At 37.9% G+C, this 25223-nt stretch overlaps 2 protein-coding genes across 3 annotated transcripts in view; both read left to right on the top strand.

Moving 5' to 3' along the window:
• Positions 1-20189, top strand: part of LOC140138846 (uncharacterized) — a 44626-nt gene extending 24437 nt beyond the window's left edge. The window contains exons 8-9 of one of the 2 annotated variants that reach the window (XM_072160621.1): positions 15805-16109; positions 19553-20189. In XM_072160621.1, the coding sequence (XP_072016722.1) occupies positions 15805-16038 (234 nt within the window). In that variant the 3' untranslated portion in view covers positions 16039-16109; positions 19553-20189. Of the gene's footprint in view, positions 1-15804; positions 16110-19546 lie in introns of both variants that reach the window. The other variant, XM_072160620.1, reaches the window with a different exon arrangement.
• LOC140139250 (uncharacterized) lies at positions 16240-23351 on the top strand. Its single transcript, XM_072161030.1, has 3 exons — positions 16240-16380; positions 19547-20631; positions 20663-23351. Exons 1-3 carry the CDS (start codon positions 16240-16242, stop codon positions 22179-22181), a joined length of 2745 nt encoding a protein of 914 aa, XP_072017131.1. The 3' UTR covers positions 22182-23351.
• The last annotated feature ends 1872 nt before the right edge of the window (positions 23352-25223 follow it).

Genomic DNA, 25223 nt, shown 5'->3' with positions numbered 1-25223 from the left:
CCAGAAAATATGATTTTTGTCCTGTTGCTTATACACCCCATTCTGGCATAGGGGAATTGGGATACCAGGATTTCCCCTTCATTTAGAGAGTAGGTTTCCATGATGTTTTCTATTTTGGATATATTTTGGCATTATACTACACTAAGCCAAAAAAGAAACTTATAATTTTTCACAAGGTCATATCTTAAAATCCTGTATATCAAAATTAACCAAAATTACACACAGGATTGCCTCAATACTCTACTCTAAACACATGTCACTAACAATGCAGTTGTCCAACTGACACAACAGCAAAATGCACTGACATGCAACACCTTCCTGGTCCACATTCACAGCGCAACAGATATCTTTGGCTGGGTTCCAATTATTCGCCTGTGAATGTTATCCCGGAAGCTGTTCCGTGTCAGTGAATTTTACTGTTGTGTCAGTTGGACAACTGCTTGGTTACTGACATGAGTTTAGAGTAGAGTATTTAAGTAATCCTGTGTGTAATTTTTGTTCATGTACAGGCGAATAATTGGAACCCAGCCTAAGAAATCTGTTGCGCTGTGAATGTGGTCCAGGAAGGTGTTGCATGTCAGTGCATTTTGCTGTTGTGTCAGTTGGACAACTGTTTGGTTACTGACCAGTTTTTAGAGTAGAGTATTGAAGTAATCCTGTGTGCAATTTTTGTTCATTTTTATGGAGAGGATTTTAAGATATGACCTTGTGAAAAATTATAAGTTTCTTTTTTGGCTTAGTGTATAATCAACTATCACTGGAAACTCCAAAATCTTAAATTAGAAAAATCGTCCTTCTTTTAATACCCTGGTTGAATGGGAATTAAAAACTTGATCGAAGTTTTGCCACAAGTTTAAAAAATAACGGTTAGTTCATGAAAAAGAAGAAGTGAAATTTAGCAAAACGCGACGAGGTTTATTTGCCCGTAAGAGAGCTCTATTGTTCCGCTATTGTATCCGCTATTGTATCCACTATTGTATTCTATTCATAAAAGCTACTGCAAGAATCGCGGCAATCCCTGATATTGCTGATGTCTACCGCCGGCGTTGCGCATTTATTAACAATCAAAATTATCCCATACTCTTACATTTATAGTCTTATTCTCACCTTTTATATAATATTCAGAAATTGCAATTTGGAAAACTACTAACTTTTCAAGTGAAAATATATATTCCATCGAAAATATATCAGACTTAATTGTATACATAGAAATCTATTATACCCAACCCATAAGTGCCCAATGCACCCAAATATCCCCGCAAATATCTCATACACGATTTTATTCATTCATTTTGGGCTTTAAACACTCAGAAGTCGTCCAAAATGGCAACATCATCAGCATGATCAAACCCTCTATGACTTGTTCACAAGTTGATGCTTTACAAATTACCCTCACTTGACCAAACACGCATAATACATGATCGAAACACCCAGCAGAGTTTTACATAAGATTATGTGGCTTGTCTTAACGATTCAAAAGATGCCACTTTCTTACCCACTGACACTAGCTAATTTGCATGGCAGAAATCTATAGTGCGGACACTCTTCAGTCGCACACCAACAAAATTCGTGCTATTTTGGCGTTCTTGCAAAAGAAATCTCGTGAATCGAGTGCCCTCTCAACAATATCCCTAGATGTTTGCCAATAATGACACACTCTAGAAACGCCAACATAAATCACCCAACGGCTTCATTTTAAGAATTATTTCAGTATCCAAATCAATAGGAACAGAAAGAGTATGGTCTACACATTCAAGGAAAATGTTTTATTTGTTTCTTCCGCCATTCTATATTTCCCTAAAATTATCGCATTTTTTCTCCAAAATCCTATGTAAATGATTCTCCACGCTACGCAGAAATTATGTGCGATAAATCATACAAATTTGCCACAATTTTACATCACTTTAGACAGTATTGCAATATCTTGATGAACGTTAGTCACATTGAACGGCAACTTGAGTATTTTCAGAAATCAAATATCGCGCCAAGGGGATGACACTCTTATTCACGCATTCATTTACAACGCAAACTTGTATCGAATCCTGGTGGTTTGCGACCAATGAAATGTCCGCACCCCTGGATTTATTAATCCCTGGTATGAATTATGTATTAGATTTGTCAAGGCAATAACCACGATCCGTTTTGTAATAATATAAAAGCACTTGCAATAGAATCCCGCTGAGTTCAATGAACTGCACCCTGAAACCGATGGAGAAGTTCCCCATAAAGAAGCTATCCCATTGACCTCTATTAACAGGTCAGTGAGCTCTCCATACACAAATGAACAAGTACAATAGGACAAGGCCAGCACCTATTACCTGCTTAGTAACATGTTATTTTGAAGTCTTGAAGATTAGTAATCGTCTGTGCATATGAACTGCGCATTTATGATGCAAAATATTAGTTCTATATAATATAAAATTACAAATACTGGTATTATGATATACAAAACGACTAATAAAATCATGTCATCATGGCGTCATGTCAAAGGTTCATTATATCCCGTATGTTTGTCTAAATTCATATATATATTTGAAAACAATTTCTACACCAATTTAATATGTACTCAGGTGGAACCTTGCTTTTTTTAATTTTCATTTCTTTTTATGTAACAAATTCAGGTTTTTCCATTACATGGGGCCGCCGGGCAATACAAATTTAATGCTAACATTGAATGAACGCAGAATCAAGAATGGGCGTTTCTAGTACATACAGCGCCTGACTCTACCTGAGGACCTAGCCTAAGTCCCATGGGCTCCAAGAGTGGCTCTCCATACACACATGAACAAATACAATGACGGGTCGCCATTGCTCTCCATACACAAATGATCAAATACAATGGCGAGTCCATGCAAATGAGCCAAATATGAGCAGACCCTCTCAAGGGTCTGCTCTGTGATACCACACTGATCATACTGATCTTTATGTTATTACAGCGAGGCCCACATACAATGTTCAACACAAAGTGAACGATGTTATAACTTGGAGGGCTAACAAACCAACACCGCCAAATTCGACTGACGTGTGTACAACGTGGGATGCTATGAGGAAATTGAATACTCGTTGTCTGATCATGCATGTGTGTTTATGGTTCGGATAGCGGTTACTTAGCAACTCTTGTTCCGCTTTGGGTTTATTGAATACACTCTATATAAAGTCATCAATATGTCGTTTCCAGTCCTTGGCTGAACTATTGGGTTCAGCTATTAATTTTTAAATAATTCTGTTACCCCATAGCATTAAAAAAACTAGTATTTTGATAATTAAAATAGCTGAATGCGGTATGCAGCTGACTGGGGTGGTTACGGTCGTTAAAACCACTAGAACCACAAACCGCTGAAATATGGATATCCAACTAGTTTGCCCAGAGGGTTACAAAGAACCGCTAACCGCGAAATATGGATATCCAACTAGTTTGCCCTTGGAGCTTCAAAAACCACTCACCCCGAAATATGGATATCCAACTAGTTTGCCCCGCAGGGCTACAAAGCACCATTAACCCCGAAATATGGATATCCAACTACAATCCCTGAAATACCGTAGAAACCCGTCTACAAGGAATAGTAGCGACTGTGATGATAGCATATTTCACGCTAGCGCCCTCCACAATATTATATCATTATGGAATTTGAGCAAATCATTTACCGACACAAGCAGGTATACAATGTATTATTTTATCTGTATTTCGCATCTCACGAGCATAGCTCACTTGGCAAGGCATAAGACTTTGGTTCTTTAGATCGGAAGATGGGGAGTTCGAGCCTCATCACGGTCACACAAACTTTTATAAACAAAATATTGTTCAAACTTTTCATTTATATTTTCTTGCATTTTCTAAAGACTCCTTTCGTGATCATTATTTTTTTCATATTTAGTTTAATTTATTCTATTGTTTTTCTTTTATTGTTTCTTTTCTTTGTCTTTTTTTCTTGTTTAATTTTATTTTTTCTTTATTTGTGACGTGTCATGTCAAAAGGAGACACTTTTGGGCAGGATCGTAAATGGAGAAACAGCCAAAAATCTGCCCGGGGGTAAATTTTTCACAATTTGGGTTTGTTCTTGCGAATTTGTGATGTTATTAATGTTAAAAATATTGTCTGATAGTTTCAGACCGGAATATAACTGGCATCTTGTATTTTTTGAGACATTTTTCAACGTAATTCCTACTCTCAACATTGTCCATAATATTTTAAAGGCCGATATCTCAATTTCCAATTTTATAATACCATAACTTACGAACTCAATATCTTCGCTTAGGAATGTCCGATTTCATTGGGAAAAGCGGCATTGTGGAGCAAAATATCTCTTTATTTAAGATATGTAAAAACCTCAAAATTGATAACCTGCCCAAAAGTGTCTCCTTTTGACATGACACGTCACATTTTCTTTGATTCATATAATATTGGCAGGATAAGGAGAGGAGGAACTAAAGACCCATTCAGTGATTTGCTCATCCGGACGATCGTAAAAATCATCAAAATTCACCTTTGTCATTGTCATAGATGTGGTAACATAGCCTGCTAGTGGTTCAGCAGAAAACCGTGTGACACATAATATACATTTGGCTACATTTTATTAGGCAAAATAAAAAAATAAACATGTTTCACGTCCCCTCCCGCTTCCTTTTTTTAGGTTTCCTCAAATATATTTTTATTTTTTGATATTTTGTTATAACTTTTCAAAAAATATGTCTAGGAAGTTGGAATACTTTCTATAGCCTTGTTAAGATACAAGAAACATTTTAGGATGGTTTTGTGATCATTGGAGGGGTGTAACTCTCAAAACAACAAATAAAAAGGGCCTCCTCCTTTTTCCAGGCATTTATTGTATACGCTAAAACAGCTCTAAGTATGGGTATTTACACTAATTTTATGATAAAAATAGAAAATAAAAAGCCCCTCCTCCTCCTTTTTTTGAAAACCGGACGTGAAACATGTTTTATTTTTACTTGGCCTTATACGATAAATACGAATTTATTAAACACTAGCGGGACACCCGCGCTTCGCGCGGGCCCCGCTAGATGAGTAAATGGAAGCGTTCACTCAAACAGGAGGAATTACTGTACAGGTAGACTCACTGAAAATTAGGCCTACCATTTTGTGTCCTTCTTTTCTTTTTCCCTCCCGCACCCTTACAATTTATGTCTTCGTAGGCCTAATCTCGTTATCCCGTATCACCATAACCCGTCACGAAAGTCAAGCGGCGCGTCTTGTCGCCGACCGCGCTTAACGGCGCGTTTATGCTAGACACGTGGGCGCGTTGGTTGGCATTTGGCCGTAAACAAACTACGGCTATAAATTTGCCCGAAAAACTCACTTTTTTACTTATTTTGAGGCCAATTCTTGACCGTTTCCAACCAAATTAATAACAGGACATTCCCGTATATTCCTCGATCTCCCGTATGAATTTGGCGACATTTGGATCCAAGCTGACGGAGCCTTTCGATCTTCATACATAGATAGATAGATAGATAGTCACAACATTCCCCTATTTATAGTAAGATGGTAACAAATATTCTCTAGCAGATCGGTTATACGATGGAACTGGTAGGCACTAGGCCTATTATAAATTCGGGATATTAAATATCTTCCTGACGAGACAGATCTGCGCATGTGGTCAAAGACGATTCCTTACTAGCCACAGACCGTCCGCTGGAATTAGTTGAACATGAACCATTCGCTATGGCTGTTGGTCGGACCTCTCATCTCTCCACATCGATTGTGACCTATAATCCCGACATTGCCCTTATGAACTCACATCCTCCTGTTTTATTTCAATACGCTGGCGAAGTTACGTAATAATCGGATTTACTAACATAGCAATAGGTGAAAACAATTTTTGAATATACCGCGTTATACACTGATACGTTCAGGCGGTACCTCTTCATTGAACCATATCATGCTGCACCTGTAAGATTAGTATCTTTGAAAAGACCAGTAGGCCTATTGTATTCAATCTATGATTGCAGACATACACAGTACAGGTGATGAGTGTAACCTGCTTGTAGCGCAGCGCGATATGTTCAAAATTGTTTTCACCTATTGCTATGGTAATTAATCCGATTAATTACGCAACTTCACCAGCGTATAATGGCCGAATAAATTTTGACCATCACTTGGCTTGTTGGATTCGTCTATACTACAATTCGCTGTCGAAGTGACGTAATAATCGCAATAACTACCATCAAGCAGATTGCACTAATCACCCGCGTATGTCACCAAACATAGATTGAATACCACTCTTTTCATAAATACTAATCTTACATGGCGAGTGATTAGCATTTCTTTGACAACTATGGTTTAATGCATAGGTGCCACGTGAACGATGAAGTGCAGGGCTATATATTCGAAATTGTATTCATCAATTGCTATGGTAGTTAATCCGATTAATTACGTCACATCGACAGCGAATAGCCTATGAGTATGGGTTCAAGTGGAACAAAAAATAGTGTATGTCCATTGCTAGCTATATGGTAATTAATCATGTTAGTGTTTACATCACTACTTCGGTGAAGACAAGAGAAGTGTGCCTTCTCTACCAACGCCTGTGATATAACAGGTGCAAGCGAAACAAAATTGAATGACCAGAATAGTTTCCTTTGTCAGATGAATTGATTGAAGTTTTTGAAGACACTCTATTCTTGATGGGACAATAGATTCAAATATGGAATAATTATTATTCCTCATCTATTTTTTTTATTGAAAAAACTGCAATTGTGGCAACAGAACAATATTTATTTTGATTTCATTTCAAGTAGAAACAAAATCGTGCTTAAGCCAAAAACGCACCCTACCTACCATTCCTCAAGAATTGGGATGGCACAAAGGTGCAACATAGGTTTTTATTGCAAAGACGAGGACAGACAAGTAGTTACAACACATCTGTCTAACCGTGGGTTTCGCTATTATTTATAATAAATGCTTTTACTAGTTTCTATAAAACCACAAAATTACTTTTAAAAAACTATAAAAAAAACTTTAAAAAATTAAAAAAACACCTAAAATTAAAAGTAGAAATGTAGATTTGAAGAAAGATAAAAAGAACATGTCAAAAAGTTAAAATTAAACGAGAATGAAAAAACGGAACCGGTGCCCGGACCATGCTCTCTTCAGCATGTCTTCAGTTCCAAAGTCTGACGCTCTATCAATTGAGCTATACGATCCTGATATACGAAACAGTCGTTATTATGTCAATACAATTGATTGGTGTTACAACATACTTAGATGGGATGCATAGCCACCCAGTGCCAGTATATATTTGCTCAAACTCCAAATACAAAAAGCAACCAATTTTATTGAGGGCGTTTCTTAGGTATATCCTTGTAGACGGGGTTTTACGGTATGTCTTGAAACGTTAAAGCGTCTTTAGGGGAAAATAAGTCCCCCCACTCCCCCGTGCAATGTTGAAACGTGCAAATGTGTTCAGCGTGTCTCTAAAGTGTCACAACATTGAATGATGGGGGTGGGGAAGGAAAAATGTTAATTGATGGCCCAGCTTTCTTCTAATTCCAAATATTGAACATTTTTATCCACATTAAAAATACACTTTTGATTTCATTCAAGATGCCTAAAGCGTTTGACGACATATTTCGGGATTGTCTGAGGCAATCGCTAAAATTAACATCTGATTTTAATCTTTTGGCTATAACTTTAAAACTACTTGATAGAATCACTCCAAATTTTCAATGAAGATTAGTTAGTGCATAAGCTATGATGTGGGTATAAAATAAAACAACTAATTGTATCAATTTTGACTATATCGCCCTGCACTACAAGCAGGTTGCACCCATCACCTGTGTATGTCTACAATCATAGATTGAACACAGTAGCGCTCTTTTCAAACATACTAATCTTACAGATGTGAGTGATCAGCATGATATAGTTCAATGCATAGGTATCGCGTGAGCGCTGCAGTGCAGGGCAATATAGTCAAAAAACGACCATGATATAGTTCAATGCATAGGTACCGCGTGAAAAAATTTCCATGACTATATTTATTAATAGATAGGCTATGGTGTGGGCACAAAATAAAACAACTCATCTTTTATTTAGGTAGTGGTCAAATAATTCTTTTGTACTCCATCCATTTGCATATCTTCTGGAGCGTGCCTATAGAGGAGATGATTTGAACTAATGACCTTATGTGCAAGCACTCTATAAGTAAATACTTATGAAACGTATGAAATTTGAACGTGTGTGGGTGTGAGGGGTATCTTACAATTGCTATAGTGCCCATATTCATGACCTTTAAAGATGTCCGGATCTATGTGTGTCTTTATTACAATTTTTAAAAAAACCAATCAATTATCATGCCATAGATAAATTAGGGTTTTAAAACTTATTTTCGTGTTTCACAATGTCAATTGTCATGAATATAGAAGAATAGTTTATCTTACAATTGCTATAGTGCCCATATTCATAACCTTTAAAGATGTCCGGATCTATTTGTGTCTTTATTACAATTTAAAAAAATCAATTATCATGCCATAGATAAATTAGGGTTTTAAAACTTATTTTCGTGTTTCGCAATGTCAATAAGTCACACACAAAAAAAAAAAGACAAAAAAAAAAGGTGAAACTGTTGGGGCTCGAACCACTAGCCTTTCGTTTCATCGTCTGAAGTACTATCCATTACACCACGCTGTCATATTGAAATAATTACGGGATTCCGTTATATATGGGTGCGCATTGCATTCTCGTGATTATGAAAATGGTAAACCTCGACAGACGATTTACATTTGCTAAAATCAGGAAAATGTAAATAATGTTAGAGCTAACAAAACGGTAAATAGTAAAATTAGATGTACTTTTTACCAAGCTTTCAAACAAAACACTTTAGAAATAAAAGTTGACACCAAATCGGCCTAAATTATGAATTTTGTCAACGGTTTACCATTTCTAAATTAAAGAAACTCCTTGTATTAATATTCAGTATTAGACTATGGTAAACCGTCAAATCACTATGTGATTCAATGGGACGATTTACAATCGCACTTTACCATTTCAAGCAAATAAAATGATCAATTTTCAAGATATCTCTGCATGAGTAGGCCTACTTCATGAGCGTACTAATGCGATTTTTTATTGGTTCGTTTTGTTTTGTTTTTTGCTTGGGTGGGGTGCGTTTGTCTGAAAAAGGTGAAAAATTTCGTTTTTTGACTATATTGCCCTGCACTGCAGCGTTCACGTGATACCTATGCATTGAACTATATCATGCTGATCACTCACATCTGTAAGATTAGTATGTTTGAAAAGAGCGCTATTGTATTCAATCTATGATTGTAGACATACACAGGTGATGGGTGCAACCTGCTTGTAGTGCAGGGCGATATAGTCAAAATTGATACAATTAGTTGTTTTATTTTATATCCACATCATAGCTTATGCATTAACTAATATTCATTGAAAATTTGGAGTAATTCTATCAAGTAGTTTTAAAGTTACAGCCAAAAGTTTAAAATCAGATGTTAATTTCAGCGATTGCCTCAGACAATCCCCGAAATATGTCTTGAAACGTTAAAGCGTCTTTAGGGGAAAATAAGTCCCCCACTCCCCCGTGCAATGTTGAAACGTGCAAATGTGTTCAGCGTGTCTCTAAAGTGTCGCAACATTGAATGATGGGGGGTGGGGAAGGGAAAAGTGTTAATTGATGGCCCAGCTTTCTTCTAATTCCAAATATTGAACATTTTTATCCACATTAAAAATACACTTTTGATTTCATTCAAGATGCCTAAAGCGTTTCAACGACATATTTCGGGGATTGTAGTTCACCTCGCATGGCTACAAAGAACCACTTAGCGCGCAATATTTTTTACCTCAAAAAAAGAATTAATATCTACCAAAAAACGTTTCAAAACGTAAAAAGCGGCCAAAGTTTTAAAAATCTTTCCTGTGTGGCTTTTCACCCTTTTTTAAACTTGGTCCCATTTATGAAAGTTTTTAAAGACCCATACGAAGTCATCTATAGGCTACTTGTTGGTTTTCTTAGTTGTCAATGTTTATTTTGTAGAGCAAATGAATTAATGTTCGTGCGTAATTGTTTTTTTCCGTATAGACGTTATAATGTATTTTGTAGCAAATATACTCACTTTGTTAAATTCTTCATCGTCATGTGCGATTCTGCGCCTTATGTACAGATGTAGGCCTATATGTAGCAGGTTGACACACAGTCAATTTGCTAAGTATATATAATACTCTACTACTCTTTGTGATCACGCAATATAATAAAACATAAACCTTGAAATGTTTTTGATAATACATACGGTAGCCTACGTCATATTGCACCGCTTTCGAACAGTCTTAAACCTATAAGAGTACATTGTTGCATGTAAAAATTAGGACTCATTCTTCATGTTAATACTACTTTACTAAATGGGACCAAGTTTAAAAAAGGGTGAAAAGCCACACAGGAAAGATTTTTTTTTTTTGTCCGCTTTTTACGTTTTGAAACGTTTTTTCGTAGTTATTAGGTGTAGCTGACAATAGAACACACTCAAAAGAAGGACCAAAACAAGCTCAAATTAAGACCAAAATAAGCTCAAAGTTGGATGAATGCACTTGAATGTTGGATCAGTCAATACAGTCACAATAGGAAGAAGTACTTTACTCAAGAGGGCACTCAAGTGAAGTGGATTCAGTAAATTTGGCTTGAATTGGTCTTACTTTGAGCTAGTTTTTGAGTGGTTCAGCTTATTTTGGTCTTACTTTTGAGTGTTTTGGTCCAACTTTTGAGTGTTTTTTATTGTCATCCTATGCTAATTCCCCATTCAAGCTGGAAGATTAAAAGAAGGATGATTTTTCCAATTTAAGACACTGTGTAACTTAATATTTCTTTAGGAATTACACAAAGGTGTGGGGATATTAAAATAAATCAAGTTATTTTCAATAATTATTCATCAGCACCATTTCCTTGATTTCCATATAGGCCCTAGATCCAGCTTTCATATCCTCTACTGGGGGGTTGCTCTGGAATAACCCATTATATTGTATGGACAGATACCATAAAAACTCAATAGTTAGCATATGTGCTTACTATCGAGCGCTTTTGAAAACATGACATTTTTACCAACTGAGCTAATGGGGTTGAGATACATTTGCAGGTTTACTTATTCGTATATAACTATGTGCATCGATGACTTGCTCAAAACCCTTTACACTTTTATGGGGCTCTTCATGTTTACACGTTTTAAAAGCGCTCGATAGTAAGCACATATGCTAACTGTTGAGTTTTTTGTCTCGCCTGAACTTTGTTCAGGATGGGACTTAGTAATCACTATTTCTGTCTGTCCGTCCGTCCGTCCGTGTGTGTGTGGGGGTGTGTGTGTGGATGTATGTGTGTCCGTCCGGAGCTGTATCTGGGGAACCGTAAGACTTACGGCGACGCTACTTGGTGGGAGGAAGGGTATCCAAGTTTGCTCCGTAACCGTATGTTTTCGGGAAAAATATGCAAATTAACATAGCTAATTTGCATAATTTATGCGCAAATCAGCGCAAATTGATAGCGGAGTTTGTGGACAGACTATCTCAAGATCCGTCGGGCGCATGGTAACGAAACCTGGTGTCAGCTATGATACACATCTGCTGATCACCTGATTAGTTTTTTTCCCCCTTTTCATATAGTTTCCCCTTTTCGAATTTCCCCCTTTTCATATAGTTTCCCCCTTTTCGAATTTCCCCCTTGTCTTTTCCCCCTTTTCGAATTTCCCCCTTTTCATAGAACCCCCTTTTCGAATTTCCCCCTTTTCATATAGTATCCCCCTTTTCGAATTTCCCCCTTTTCATATAGTTTCCCCCTTTTCGAATTTTCTTTTCACCTTTTACATAATACCATTTTAAAAACAGATATCCCCCATTAAAATAGTTTCTCCTTTCTTAAATTTTTACTCCCTTTTTTTTTTTTTTTTCGTTTGACGATGCGTAGGCTTTACCAGTAGGCACCGACCATCTATAATAGTGCCAACCTTCATGCTTCGATCGTGCATACATGTACTTCGATATTGAAATAGGTCCAGCCTACACGTTGAAAGCACGTGATTGTCTGATACAAATTCTTGAGCTAAATAAAATGAATAAAATGATACTTATTATGTAATTTATGAATTCTAATTCTATAGGATATAGATCGACATTTAAGAAAAATCATAATCTGAATTATATCATGCAACTAAATATAGACCCAGGAAAAGGCCAGGAAATTGGAATTCGAATCAATTAGATTGCCTTATTAATCGACTCGTTATTATTTTGGACTTGTCTCGACTTTAAAAAAAGACTAGGCTTAATTGCTACTTAATTCTTCATCTAACATATAGGGCCTACTAATTCTTTTTGGATTTTTGAGGCGTGCACCACTGACCGAAGTCCCCGGTTCATTTGTCTGGTCAATTGAATATATGCCATAGAGCCTTTGATTAGAAAGCACATTTTTATTGTTAACGGGATTGTTGACAAACAAAGAATAGCGAAAATTACTCGGAACTGGCTTTAAAAATAAAGTTGCATAAAATCACACAGCCACACTTGTCATAAATATGCAATGCCCATTTTGTCCAGGCCCGTTTTATAAATGTATGCTTTTATTGTCATTTCACTGGTTAAGACCGCTTGTTTTAAACTTTGGTGCTAACTTTAAAAAAACCCTTTTGAATATATAGCACAAACAATTCTTATTAAGTTATTAGGCCTATCTAGGCTTCTGTAACAATGGCAGCCAGTTGTTTGTTGTCTCTGACATATCCCTGTTTAGACAAGTCATACTTTCAAACATCGTTGCTATGAATTTGACCAGCATAAATATTTATGCATGCCATTTCACCCGTTTAACATTCTGAACATCATTTGGTTTATCAATCATATCGGGTTTGCTCTTTGTACAGCCCCTCTATAAACGTACATAAAAGTTGACGGATCCCTAACCCATTGAATTTAGCGGGCGCTTGCACAACAGGCTATAAATCTACCTACGTTGGTATCCAAATTCATGTAGAACGCCTTTCCAATAATGGATGTAGCGGAATGAGCTCTAGTGAGTGCACGGTACTCTCCAGGGTCCAGGCTTACTGGTAAAGCCTACGCACGGAAAACGGGGAGTACCCAAACAAAAAGGGAGTATTAAAAACAAAAAGGGAGTATTAAAAACAAAGAGGGAGTATTATTTAAAAAGGGGGAAACTATTTAAAATGGGAACCTATTTGTGAAAAGCGGAGGAAAGTTAAAGGGATTATTTGTAAAAAGGGGAACTATTTACAAAATGGGTGAAAATAAAAAGGGTATTATTTGTAAAGGGGTAATTCGAAAACGGGGAAACTATTTGAAAAGGGGAAATTAAAAAGGGGAAACTATTTGAAAAGGGGTGATTCGAAAAGGGGAAACTATATGAAAAGGGGAAATTCGAAAAGGGGAACTATTTGAAAATGGGGAAAGTCGAAAAGGGGGAAACTATTTGAAAAGGAGAAAGTCGAAAAGGGGAACTATTTGAAAAGGGGAAAGTTAAAAGGGAAAATATTTGAAAAAGGGGGAAAGCATTTCGCAAAAAGGGGGAAAACTGAACATTTGGGGAGATGAATTATAAAAGGGGGAGTTTGGCGGAGATCAGACACCGTACAGATGTTCACTAGCACCCCCCATGTGGCCCCCTCCCACACACTCGAAGTTGAGGGGGGGGTCAAAAATTTAATTAAATAATGTTTTTATATTGCGCATTATATATATCAATTTCGGCCATGTAGGCCAAGTTATTAGGCCAAAAAAAGACTTAAGAATGTCTCTCATGTACAAAAGTATAGGAAACTGTACATTTAAAACAACCTTTTTAGGGTGAAGGAAGCATTTTTTCAAAAAAATGTTTAAAACGGGTTTTTATGTCAAAAATGTCTCTGTTGGGGTGCTACATCGAGTCAAATGTTCGGAAGATTATTTCGGGGTCATCTGAGGTCACCCAGGGGTCATCTGAGGTCAAATTACTAAAACTGTCGTATGGGCATGAAACTTGGTGGGTACAATCAACATTTAGAGTAAAATGTTCGGAAGATTCTTTCGGGGTCATCCGAGGTCACCCAGGGGTCATCTAAGGTCAAATTACTAAAACTGTCGTATGGGCATGAAACTTGGTGGGTACAATCAACATTTAGAGTCAAATGTTCGGAAGATTATTTCGGGGTCATCCAAGGTCACCCAGGGGTCATCTAAGGTCAAACTACTAAAAACTGTCGTATGGGCATGAAACTTGGTGGGTACAGTCAACATTTAGAGTAAAATGTTCGGAAGATTATTTCGGGGTCATCCGAGGTCACCCAGGGTCATCTGAGGTCAAATTACTAAAACTGTCGTATGGGCATGAAACTTGGTGGGTACAGTCAACATTTGGAGTAAAATTTTCGGAGGGTTATTGCGGGTTCATCCGAGGTCACCTAAGGGTCATCTGAGGTCAAATTACTAAAACTGTCATATGGGCATGAAACTTGGTGGGTACAGTCAACATTTAGAGTCAAAGTTTCGGAAGGTAATTTCGGGGCCATCCAAGGTCACACAGGGGTCATCTGAGGTCACATTACTAAAACCTGCCATATGGGCATGAAACTTGGTGGGTACAGTCAACATTTAGAGTCAAAGTTTCAGAAGGTAATTTAGGGGTCATCCAAGGTCACCCAGAGGTCATCTGAGGTCAAATTACTATAAACTGTCGTACGGGCATGACACTTAGTGGAAGGGCATTTCAGGGTCACCAGGGGTCATCTGAGGTCAAATTACTAAAACTGTCGTATGGGCATGAAACTTGGTGGGTACAGTCAACATTTAGAGCCAAATTTTTGGAAGGTCATTTTTGGGTCATCCAAGGTCACCCAGGGGTCATCTGAGGTCAAATTACTTGAAACTGTTATATGGGCATGAAACTTGGTGGGTACAGTCAACATTTAGAGTCATGTTTTTGAAAGTCATTTCAGGGGTCATCCAAGGTCACTCAGGGGTCATCTGAGGTCACATTACTAAAAACTGCCATATGGGCATGACACTAAGTGGTCACTGTCAACATTAAGAGTCAAATTTTTGGAAGGGCATTTCAGGGTCACCCAGGGGTCATCTGAGGTCAAATTACTAAAAAAATGTTGTATGGGCATGAAACTTGGTGGGTACAGTCAACATTTAGAGCCAATTTTTTGGAAGGTCATTTTGGGATCATCAAAGGTCATCCATGGGCATGACACTTGGTGGTTACAGTCAACATTTAAAGTCCAATTTTTGGAAGGTCATTTCAGGGACATCTGAGGTCACCCATGGGTCATCTGTGGTCAAATTTCTAAAAACTGTCACAGGGGCATGAAACTTGGTGGGTATAGTCATCATTTAGAGCCAAATTTTTGGACATTCATTGCAAGGTCATCTGAGGTCACTCAGAGGTCATCTAAAGTCAAATGACTAAAAACTGTTGTATGGGCATGACATGTACAGTCAACATTTAGAGCCCAATTTTGGAAGGTCATTTTGGGGTCAGTAGGGGTCATCTGAGGTCAAATTAGTAAAGAGTTGTCGGATGGGCATGAGACTTGGTGGGTAGGCCTACAGTCACCATCAGCCAGGTAATTGTGCCCAGCCGAGACCCACCAAAATTTAGGGATCAAAGGTCAAATTCCAATATTGGTCCAATCAAGCTCAAATTGAACAGGCAAATCGCCATGGGTTGTTGCAGGTTCATTTACTTCTACCAAAAGTAATCGTAAAAGCAGGCGATCGCGAAAGCAGGCGAGACTCGTGGTTTGAGAACCGCCTTGTATGGTATTGTAATAGCCATGTAAACCTCTGATTTCAGGTGAAGAACATGGACAACACCTGTGCCTGCTGTGGGACAAGTCGTAAAAGGCGAAAGAAAATGATACCTCGACGTAGCCTGGCAACATGTGTACCAAGGTCAAAAGTGCTCTTAGCTTCTGAATTGGAAGACGAATGTGGTGTTACCGTTTCCCCCAGATCAAGGAAAGACACTTTTATATGCCAACCATGTGTGAATCTTATAGCAAAACTTCATACTGCAAAAACAATTTAATTGATGCCAGAGCTCAGTTGAGAACCACATGTCAACAATTGTGGTGTACTGGTAACAAGAGATCCAATGTGGTAAGTCAATAGACCTTTTCATACTGAGTAATTCCGATAAAACCTGAAGCCTGAAATAAGTTCCCCAATCGCGCGCGCATAAAAGTACCTCTTCAGCATCATGTACGGTGCGAAGTTCCCAATGTGTAACATGCATCATATTAACTACGATGAACTTTTCGATGGTCAATTTAGGGACGAGAGAGGTACTTTTGCCAAGGATACTCAACGTGCAATCAAGCGTGTGGTGGTAGCGTTGCGTAAGAGACTGACTGGGGAAGAGATGATGCACGTAAACAAAACGTTCTGTAAACAAAATTTAACTGACAAAAAATAATGGACATTTGTACATCTCTTTTCATTAGTATCTTATTTTGGAAATTTTACCCCGTGGCTAATAATTATTAGTAGGTATGTCCACTGTCAATAAATGTGCTACTAGAACGGTTTCCGATTTACTGTTGTGTGAATTTACCCACGTATTGTCAATGCAGACAAAAATCGATGCAGGAGGTCGCACGGTATGCAGTACTTGCATTGGCCCGATTTATACCTAAACAGGTTGTTTCAAGAAATTCTTGATTCCACCAGAAAACATTAACCAAACTCTTTCCTGATTGGTCAGTAAATAGAGAAGACCTTCCTTTATCAAGAGATCAACTTTTTGTAAAGAAAAATTAAATGAGATGAGAACTACAACAGGTTGAAGTGACACCATTCTGTGCATTAGGTCTTGAAACACATGCAATTATCTCTGAATTTGGATTGATTCAGACAAGCAAACTTAAAAAATTTAACTATTTTTGAAGACAAAATGTACAGGATGTTAAGAAATTAAAGAATATTTAAGGCTACCAAAAACCATCTCAAATTATGCACTTTTGACTACCATGTCGATTTCATATGCTATCCATCATATGGCTTCCATGCACACACAGTGCATTGCTCAATGTAGTAAAGATAACCTTTGAGTTGGAGCAAATTTCTCAAAATTGGTAGTGATTAATGTTACCAAACTTATGCCATGATGAAATATAATCATTTTTGAAGATAAAATGTGCTGACCTTAAAAGATTGAACAATGTTTAAGACTACCGCTATTCATTTGAAATAGTACACTTATTGTTCATCTCCTCTATAGAGATATTTTCCATGGTGGCCATCTATGATCATGCTTGAGGTTTCACCAAACAAACCATGGGTTTTGAGGTCTTATATTTTTAGTTGCATGTCAACAAAATCAATTAAATTTTCAGGATGATCTTATTTTCATGTTGTTATAAGCAAATATAATGTTCCAGATAACGCTAGTTAATAAATACATTAAGAAAAAAGTACCTTAAAATTGCACTTTCTGTTAGTACGAGGGCCGGTCAAAAAGTTCGTAGAACTCGGTATGCTACTTTGTCGCATACGGTATTGAATTTGGTATCATTTGAAAGCTTGTTTCTTCAAAACATTACTGCAAAGATATTATATTTTTGCATCACTGTATATGGGCAGGACACTCTTCAGAGGAAGCCTACCTCCATGAATTCATAGGTACTACCAGAAGTGAATACAGGGTCAACATGGAAATTTCTCCCGACAGTGGTGAAAACTCAAATAAACATTAACAATGTAAAGTTGCTGTAAATGGTAATGAAGTCCTTGGTATTCAACAGCAACGAAATGGTTCTTAGAGTTCAAGAATGGAATGAGCGTCCTTGAAGATCATCCAAGGTTCAAAAGACTTGCTGACGGCACCATTAATGATATACGCGCTGGAAAAGTGTCATTGATAATGAATAAAGGGCAAAATAAGAAAGATGAGATAGCCACAAAATATGATAACCCTGATGAATGTGTTTTCAATATTAATCCATTAACATTTGGGTATTCCAGGGTGTCTTCTAGATGGGGTCCCGGAATCTTTATGTACAAAATTGATACAGGTTGACATATTCAGGTCCACACCTTCTATACACTTAGGATGAGGACCAAGGCAAGTTAAATCTATATGTGGCTAAAGGTGATAAGGCATACATTAATCACTGGATTTATGAGTGAATTTAGTGGAAGCACCTGGATCTCACACCCCTAAGAAGATCATCACTTTCGGTTACCGTGAGTGCAAGGTCTTCATCGCTGTTTCTGAGATCCAGGGATAGTCTTGATGACAGATCATTCGCCAAATGAAAGTACAATCATAGGCATATACCATACAATTTTGATAGCAAAATTGAGGCAAGCCATCATGTGAAGAAGGTTGATGGTAGTAATATGGCTGTTCTCGGATTTTGTCCTGTACGTTATTCTTAGTTTGTCAAGCTGCCATTCACGACAGAGGGGTCAGTTAATTAAAGTAACCCGATTGTGGTTCAGGCATGGCCTCCGGTAGTGAAACCTATTTTAGAATTTTAAGTCCTACCTTCATAATATCAGGTTTGCTGGTGATCAATGCTGGTGAGCCTTCACTGAAGAGTGGCTCAAGGAGCTACTGGAAGACTTCCATTTTGTTGACATAGAAGGTTTCAAGAAAAATTGCGACGGTACATTAAGGTATGTAGTGACCATGCTCAAGAGAGAGATAGAGAAAATTTGGCTAGTACTCTTTCAAGTACCTTGTTCTACGAACTTATTGACCGCCCCTCGTATTCCTTTTTGGACTTAAACATGTTCTAGCAGCCCTATATAAAACTGTGACACTCGAAAGGCCATATCTCTGGAATGAAATGTCCGATAAAGATTATTTAAATGCCAAAATGTTTCTTTCATCAATTCCCAGCCACTAAGTTAGGTCTGAATCAATTTAAAAGTACTTCAATTTTTAGTGGACATGCCTATTATTAGCCCCTAAAGATACTTAAATTTGAAATAATACAAAAACTTAAAACTTCGCAAAACCAAGTATGCAGCAATATACATGTACATGTATTTTCATTACGTTTCACTACCTGGAGAGAATTGATCAAAAATTGAATTCCCTCCTGAGGTTCATATCTGTCAATGAGTTGACCAGATCACAAGGATGTCATAGCTAAAGGCAGTACATGTATAACACTAATGGGTCAATGAGTTACATAAAAATGACCTTGTGTGGTATTTGATTCCCAGGAAGTGAGTTTTACCTGAGGCAATTTGTGGTTAAATGTTGATACCTCACTACAAGAGCATCGATTTGGTTGAAAAAGGAGGTGAGACATCAAATCTCTCCAAGTAACAAAAAGTAATGTTTGTCAGGGACTGCCTTTTGAGCAGAGCAAGAGGAATCACTCTCTACTGCTCTCCTTAAATCTGATATAGGAGAGTGATTTTTAGCTCTCCTTAGGTGACAATTATGTCTATACATTCTATTGTAAATGCTCTAAACAGCTCTCCTTGAAGGCTCCCATTTAATGCTCTCCTGCAAATTCCAAATGAAAGTCCATGTTTTCGTACTATTTTACAATAATAATTTTTCCTTTCTTTATTTACAGACACAGTCACAGAGTAGACCAAAGAACAAGAAGTTTATTCAGTTTTGCAGCCAGTGTGGCTCACTTCCTGTGGGAGAGGTCAAAGGTCAGTTGGAGAAGTTGTGCAACCAAGTGGATGTCTTGCTACCCAATACGTGCGTTATCTGTTATTGTCTTCTTGAGGTTGATGGAAATGTTGCTGGTCAAACGTCGGGAGAGGTCGAAGGTCAGGACGCTGTTAAAGAGAATTGCAAAAAGATGGGTCAAGAAAGTGAACAATCTGGACCAACTGGACCAAGTGGTCAAACAGTGGATGATCAAAGTGTTATTGACAATGTCAAACAGAGTAAAACTTGCAGAGAGAATAGTCAAGAAAGTGAACGATCCAAAGCAGACGCAAAGAAGAAAAGTATTAACAAATCATTGCCAAGAAAGAGTGGTAGAGTAAGGAAGAAAGGATCAAAGTATGGTGACTGGATCACTAACATATACAGGCATACTAGTGAAAAGGATAGAGAAACTGAGACAGAACTCTGTCCAAATGTGTCTAAAGTGACCTCTGCTGAAAATTATGCCATTGTTCAGAAAGATGTTCAATATGCTGGAGAGAAAAGTTTTCAGAAAGGGGGTATATTGCCAGAATTGTCACAAGAAAGACTTCCCTTTGGTGTGCCTATGAACACATCACAAAGTCTTCATTTGCCTATGAACACCTCACAAAGTCTTTGTGATGAAGAAGATTTATGTTCTTTGAAACCCTCTTGTAACCTGACAGAGCTGGGTGATAGCTCTTGCAACATGACACAATCTAGTGAAACCTCTGGCAATGTGACACAGCCTGATGAAACCTCTCGCAATGTGATACAGCCTGGTGAAACCTCTCGCAATATGACACAGCATGGTGAAACCTCTCACAATGTGATACAGCCTGATGAAACCTCTCGCAATGAGACACAGCCTGGTGAAACCTCTCACAATGTGACACAGCCTGGCGAAACCTCTCGCAATGTGATACAGCCTGGTGAAACCTCTCGCAATGTGACACAGCATGGTGAAACCTCTCACAATGTGATACAGCCTGATGAAACCTCTCGCAATGAGACACAGCCTGGTGAAACCTCTCACAATGTGACACAGCCTGGCGAAACCTGAAACCTCTCGCAATGTGACACAGCCTGATGAAACCTCTCGCAATGTGATACAGCCTGGCGAAATATCTCGCAATGTGACACAGCCTGATGAAACCTCTCCCAATGTGACACAGCCTGGCGAAACCTCTCGCAATGTGATACAGTCTGATGAAACCTCTGGCAATGTGACACAGCCTGGCGAAACCTCTTGCAATGAGACACAGCCTGATGAAACCTCTCGCAATGTGACACAGCCTGGCGAAACCTCTCGCAATGTGATACAGCCTGGTGAAATCTCTCGCAATGTGACACAGCCTGGTGAAACCTCTCGCAATGTGACACAGTCTGGTGAAACATGTTGCAATGTGACACAGCCTGGCGAAACCTCTTGCAATGTTACACAGACTGATGAAACCTCTTGCAATGTTACACAGACTGATGAAACCTCTTGCAATGTGACACAGCCTGCTGAAACCTCTTGCAATGTGACACAGCCTGGTGAAACCTCTTGCAATGTGACACAGCCTGATGAAACCTCTCGCAATGTGACACAGCCTGATGAAACCTCTCACAATGTGACACAACCTGATGAAACCTCTCGCAATGTGACACAGCCTGGCGAAACCTCTCGCAATGTGACACAGCCTGATGAAACCTCATGCAACCTGACAGAGCCTGGTGCACAAACTGAAATGCCCTACCAGTGCAGATTTTGCTGGCAAAGTTTCCAGGCAGAATCGGATTGTAGATGTCATGTTTTACACCATGTCAAATCGCAATACTGTGAAAATAAACAGGAATGGTTTGACACAAACATTAGACCAAGTTTAGAAGTTTTTATACCAAAGAAAAAAGAGGAGCCAATACCAGGAGAGGTAATTGATATTAGTGCACTGAAGGAACTGTTGATCCCAGAAGTTGTCGCTTTGCTGGGCCCACCACTGTGTCAAACAAAACCATATCGATGCCTCCAATGTAGCAGCAAAGACTTCCGTCCTTTAAATCGGTTTTTGTCTCACATGTCAAGTGGCCATGGGCTCATCAGAATTGATAAACCATGGAGATGTAGATGGTGTCCAGAGCAGTTTATGACGAGAGAGGCATCCAAAAAAGAGGTGTGTGTATGGAAAAAGCAAGCGTGCACATTTGCCTGTCACAAGTGTGACAAAAAGTTTGACAGTTATAATAACGTGGCTCAACACAGGCTGAAAGTACATCATGGCAAACGCTTTATGTGCAGCGTATGTGGTCAACAATACTACACACGAGAACATTTGTCTGAACATATACACAGACATCATTATAAAGCTAGACCTTTTCAATGTAGATATTGCCCCAAAAAGTGGGCCACAGAAAACCATAGACAAACCCATGAAAGTGTCATTCATTTCAAAAAGGGGTTCAGATGTGCGATATATGTGGAATTCAAGTATACAACTTACCCAGGCATATTACGGCGCACAGTGATAGCAGGAATTACGCTTGTGAAAGGTGCCCATATAGAGCAGAGAAGCTGCAGTTTCTAAAGACACATATTTTAAATGCCATGCAGACATCAGTAAAAAGAGGTGCGCTTGTGAGCATTGCACATATAGAACAGTGACTCTTTACTTTCTACGAAAGCATGTTCAGAGACGTCATAATCATAACTCTTAAAACTATGTAGGCCATACATAGAAAAGTATGCAGAGTGCATTAAGGTGGTACTACACCCCTGACAAACTTTGTGACTAATTTTGCATTTTCTCTAAAAATAACTACACACTGGTAACAAAAGGTATGTATATTATAGGAGCAAGGAATCCAATTCACTGAAATTTCAGTGATTCAAGACAAGTGGTTCATTATATATGTTAAGAAATGAGGTACATTCTAGCGGTACCTCTTTTCTTATCATAAATAACGTACCACTTGTCTTAAGTCACTGAAATTCCAGTGTAGTAACTGGATTACATTTGTTTATATACACAAGTTTTGTTACAAGTGTGTTATTATTTTTTGAGAAAAATGCAAAAATAGTCACAAATTTATCAAGGGGTGTAGTACCATCTTAACTATGTGTAATTGCAATCTTTATGCTACGCGCTAGTCCTAGTAACTAGGAAGATCGAACACAGACATAATCATAATCATTTGGATGTTTAAATGAGCTAGTGACATATCTATGGATGGCGGAAACCTTCAAAATACGCCTAAGAATACGCCTAACCTTAGACGTCTAAGATGCATTCTTAGGCGTCTAAGATGCAATCTTAGGCGTCTAAGAATTTCGCGGTATAGACTTAAATCAACGAATCACATGACCAGAAATTCCAAACAACCAATCATCTTAGGAGTATTCAATTTTTGACCAATGAAATCTTAGACGCCTAAGATTTTACACGCCTAAGATTTTCTTAGACGTCCAAGATAGACCATTCGACCGTGACTAGTGATGGACGGTATCACAAATTCGATCAAAACGTGCGACGGACGCTGATTAGGTCGGTATCACTTGAAAAATGGCGGTCACACAATCTGAACAATTTCTCGCTGAGATCAGGCGTACTATAAACGATGTAGTTCGACAACTATCGGCAGAGAGTGTTCCAAACTTACTATGACTCTGTCATAGTAAGTTTTTTGCAAGTAAGTCATTTGCAAGTAAGGCTCAGAGAGGCTGAAATTTCAAGAATTTTTTCAAGCTGAACGAGGCGCTGTGCACGCCATATTTTACATGTGAGTTGTTGGTGCTAATATGTACCAAAATTATTTTTTCGAGACAATTCTATTTTTTTTTTTATTGCAAATCCGTACATAATAAGGGAGATTGGCTCTTAAAGCGAATACAGATTTGATGAGTCAGAAATGGTTAAAAACTGATGAAGCCAAAAGTTTAGTCAGCATCATATTGTAGCTTTGGATAATCTCTATAAACATATAATGATGTATCATACGTAGCGGTAAACGTAAATAGAAAGCAAAATTATACTTCTATGCTACTCAAATTTGTTACACTCACCGGAGCAGTCTTCAGAGCAATAACATAACATCTGCTGAAGATACCGGTTGACCCGGTGAAAGCGCTCCGGTGAGTGTACAAAATTTGAGTAGCGTAGAAGTATAATTTTGCTTTCTATCTCTATAAACATGTTTTTACTGAAATGCGGTTGTCTGATTGCTTACTCAGGATAAATGTTTTGTTCTAAATTTGAGCTCCCTGATGACATGCCTTGGGAATTCAAAACAATAAAACATGTTTTATATGACAACAAAAAAGGGTTCAGCAGACACACAAATGTTAGTGAAATTTGCCAGATTTCGTCTAGACCACATTTTAAGGGTAATTCGTAATATGTGCTTATTTTAAGCAATGGATGCATCTTGACATGGAAATAAGATGAACAGTTTGTTAATAACCTTGTATATACTTGCAAAATGCACATACATGTACTGTACATATGACACATTTGATTTATGAACCAATTAATACGACTTGAACCAACAAGTGTTCACCCGATCCAAGTCAGCAACCTATGAAAAGGGTCAATATTATGAAGGCTATTTCTGAACATGTATCGGTTTGTTGTGCAAGAGACATGATACCCAGTAAAACTGTACTATCTGCAAGCGTTAGATATTGATTAAATTATTTGAACTAAAATAAAGCAATTTAATCATTTTCCGAAATAAATCTGTAATGATTTCCACATAAGTGTGTGCAAGCTTTTTAATCAAAATTAGCCTTTTTTTTTTGTTGACATTTCCGACGTACCAAATCTCTATTCGCTTTAACCAACATATCTGTTACAACCAAAAATCACATTTCCATCAAAAAACTTTTATTTCGTAGCCTAGATGTAAGAGTATAATCATGGGTAATTTCAATTTCCCAACTCGTAAGATAACAGAGATGTGACGATGGAGGTAGAACTTTTTGAATGACCTGCGATCGTAGTTGGTAGTTGCGTTTATTTTTGTATTTTTGTTATGATACTAGTAAATATTTTGGTTTTAAAAATAGCATAAATCACTGAAATTTTATTGTGTGTATGAAATATAGTTAAAAACTGTGTGGGGGTGTACTTGTTGCTTAAGAAATTTGACAAGTAACGCTTTTGCGCTGAGATGTTGATCTGTCTAATGCACACCCTCCCCTTTTGGAGCTTGTGCATTAGACGCATCAGCATCTCAATGCACATTCAGGATTCTATCCAATGTGTTATTCCATTTAAAATCCACACCACCCTGTGGAAGATTTTGGAAATATGTTCCATGGGAGGAATATGAATTTCAAATGGAATGAAATATTAGGCAGCTCCATTTGAAACTCATCCTCCCTCTGTGGAAGATTCATGTTGAATCAATCTCAGAAGGTATATGAAAATCAAATGAAGCTGCCGCCCTAATATGCTTAATCCATTTGAAATTCATACTGCCCCTGTGGAACATATTTCCAAAATCTTCCACAGGGGTAGTGTTGATTTTAAATGGACTAGCCTAATTTCTCTGTCATCAAGTTATACACAGTTTTTGAGCTATTTGATATCAAATCTAATGTAGACATCAGTAATTAACAGGCCTGTAAC

This window comes from Amphiura filiformis, chromosome 18 (assembly GCF_039555335.1).
Source record: "Amphiura filiformis chromosome 18, Afil_fr2py, whole genome shotgun sequence".
Lineage (NCBI taxonomy): Eukaryota > Metazoa > Echinodermata > Ophiuroidea > Amphilepidida > Amphiuridae > Amphiura > Amphiura filiformis.
This window is presented reverse-complemented; position numbering and strand designations above follow the sequence as displayed.

Coding starts and splice junctions, on each gene's coding strand:
- LOC140139250 (XM_072161030.1), top strand. CDS start 16,240: ATGCATCATATTAACTACGATGAACTTTTCGATGGTCAATTTAGGGAC. Junction 16,381..19,546: donor CTGGGGAAGAGATGATGCAC/GTAAACAAAACG, acceptor CTTTATTTACAG/ACACAGTCACAGAGTAGACC. Junction 20,632..20,662: donor ACCTCTCGCAATGAGACACA/GCCTGGTGAAAC, acceptor AATGTGACACAG/CCTGGCGAAACCTGAAACCT.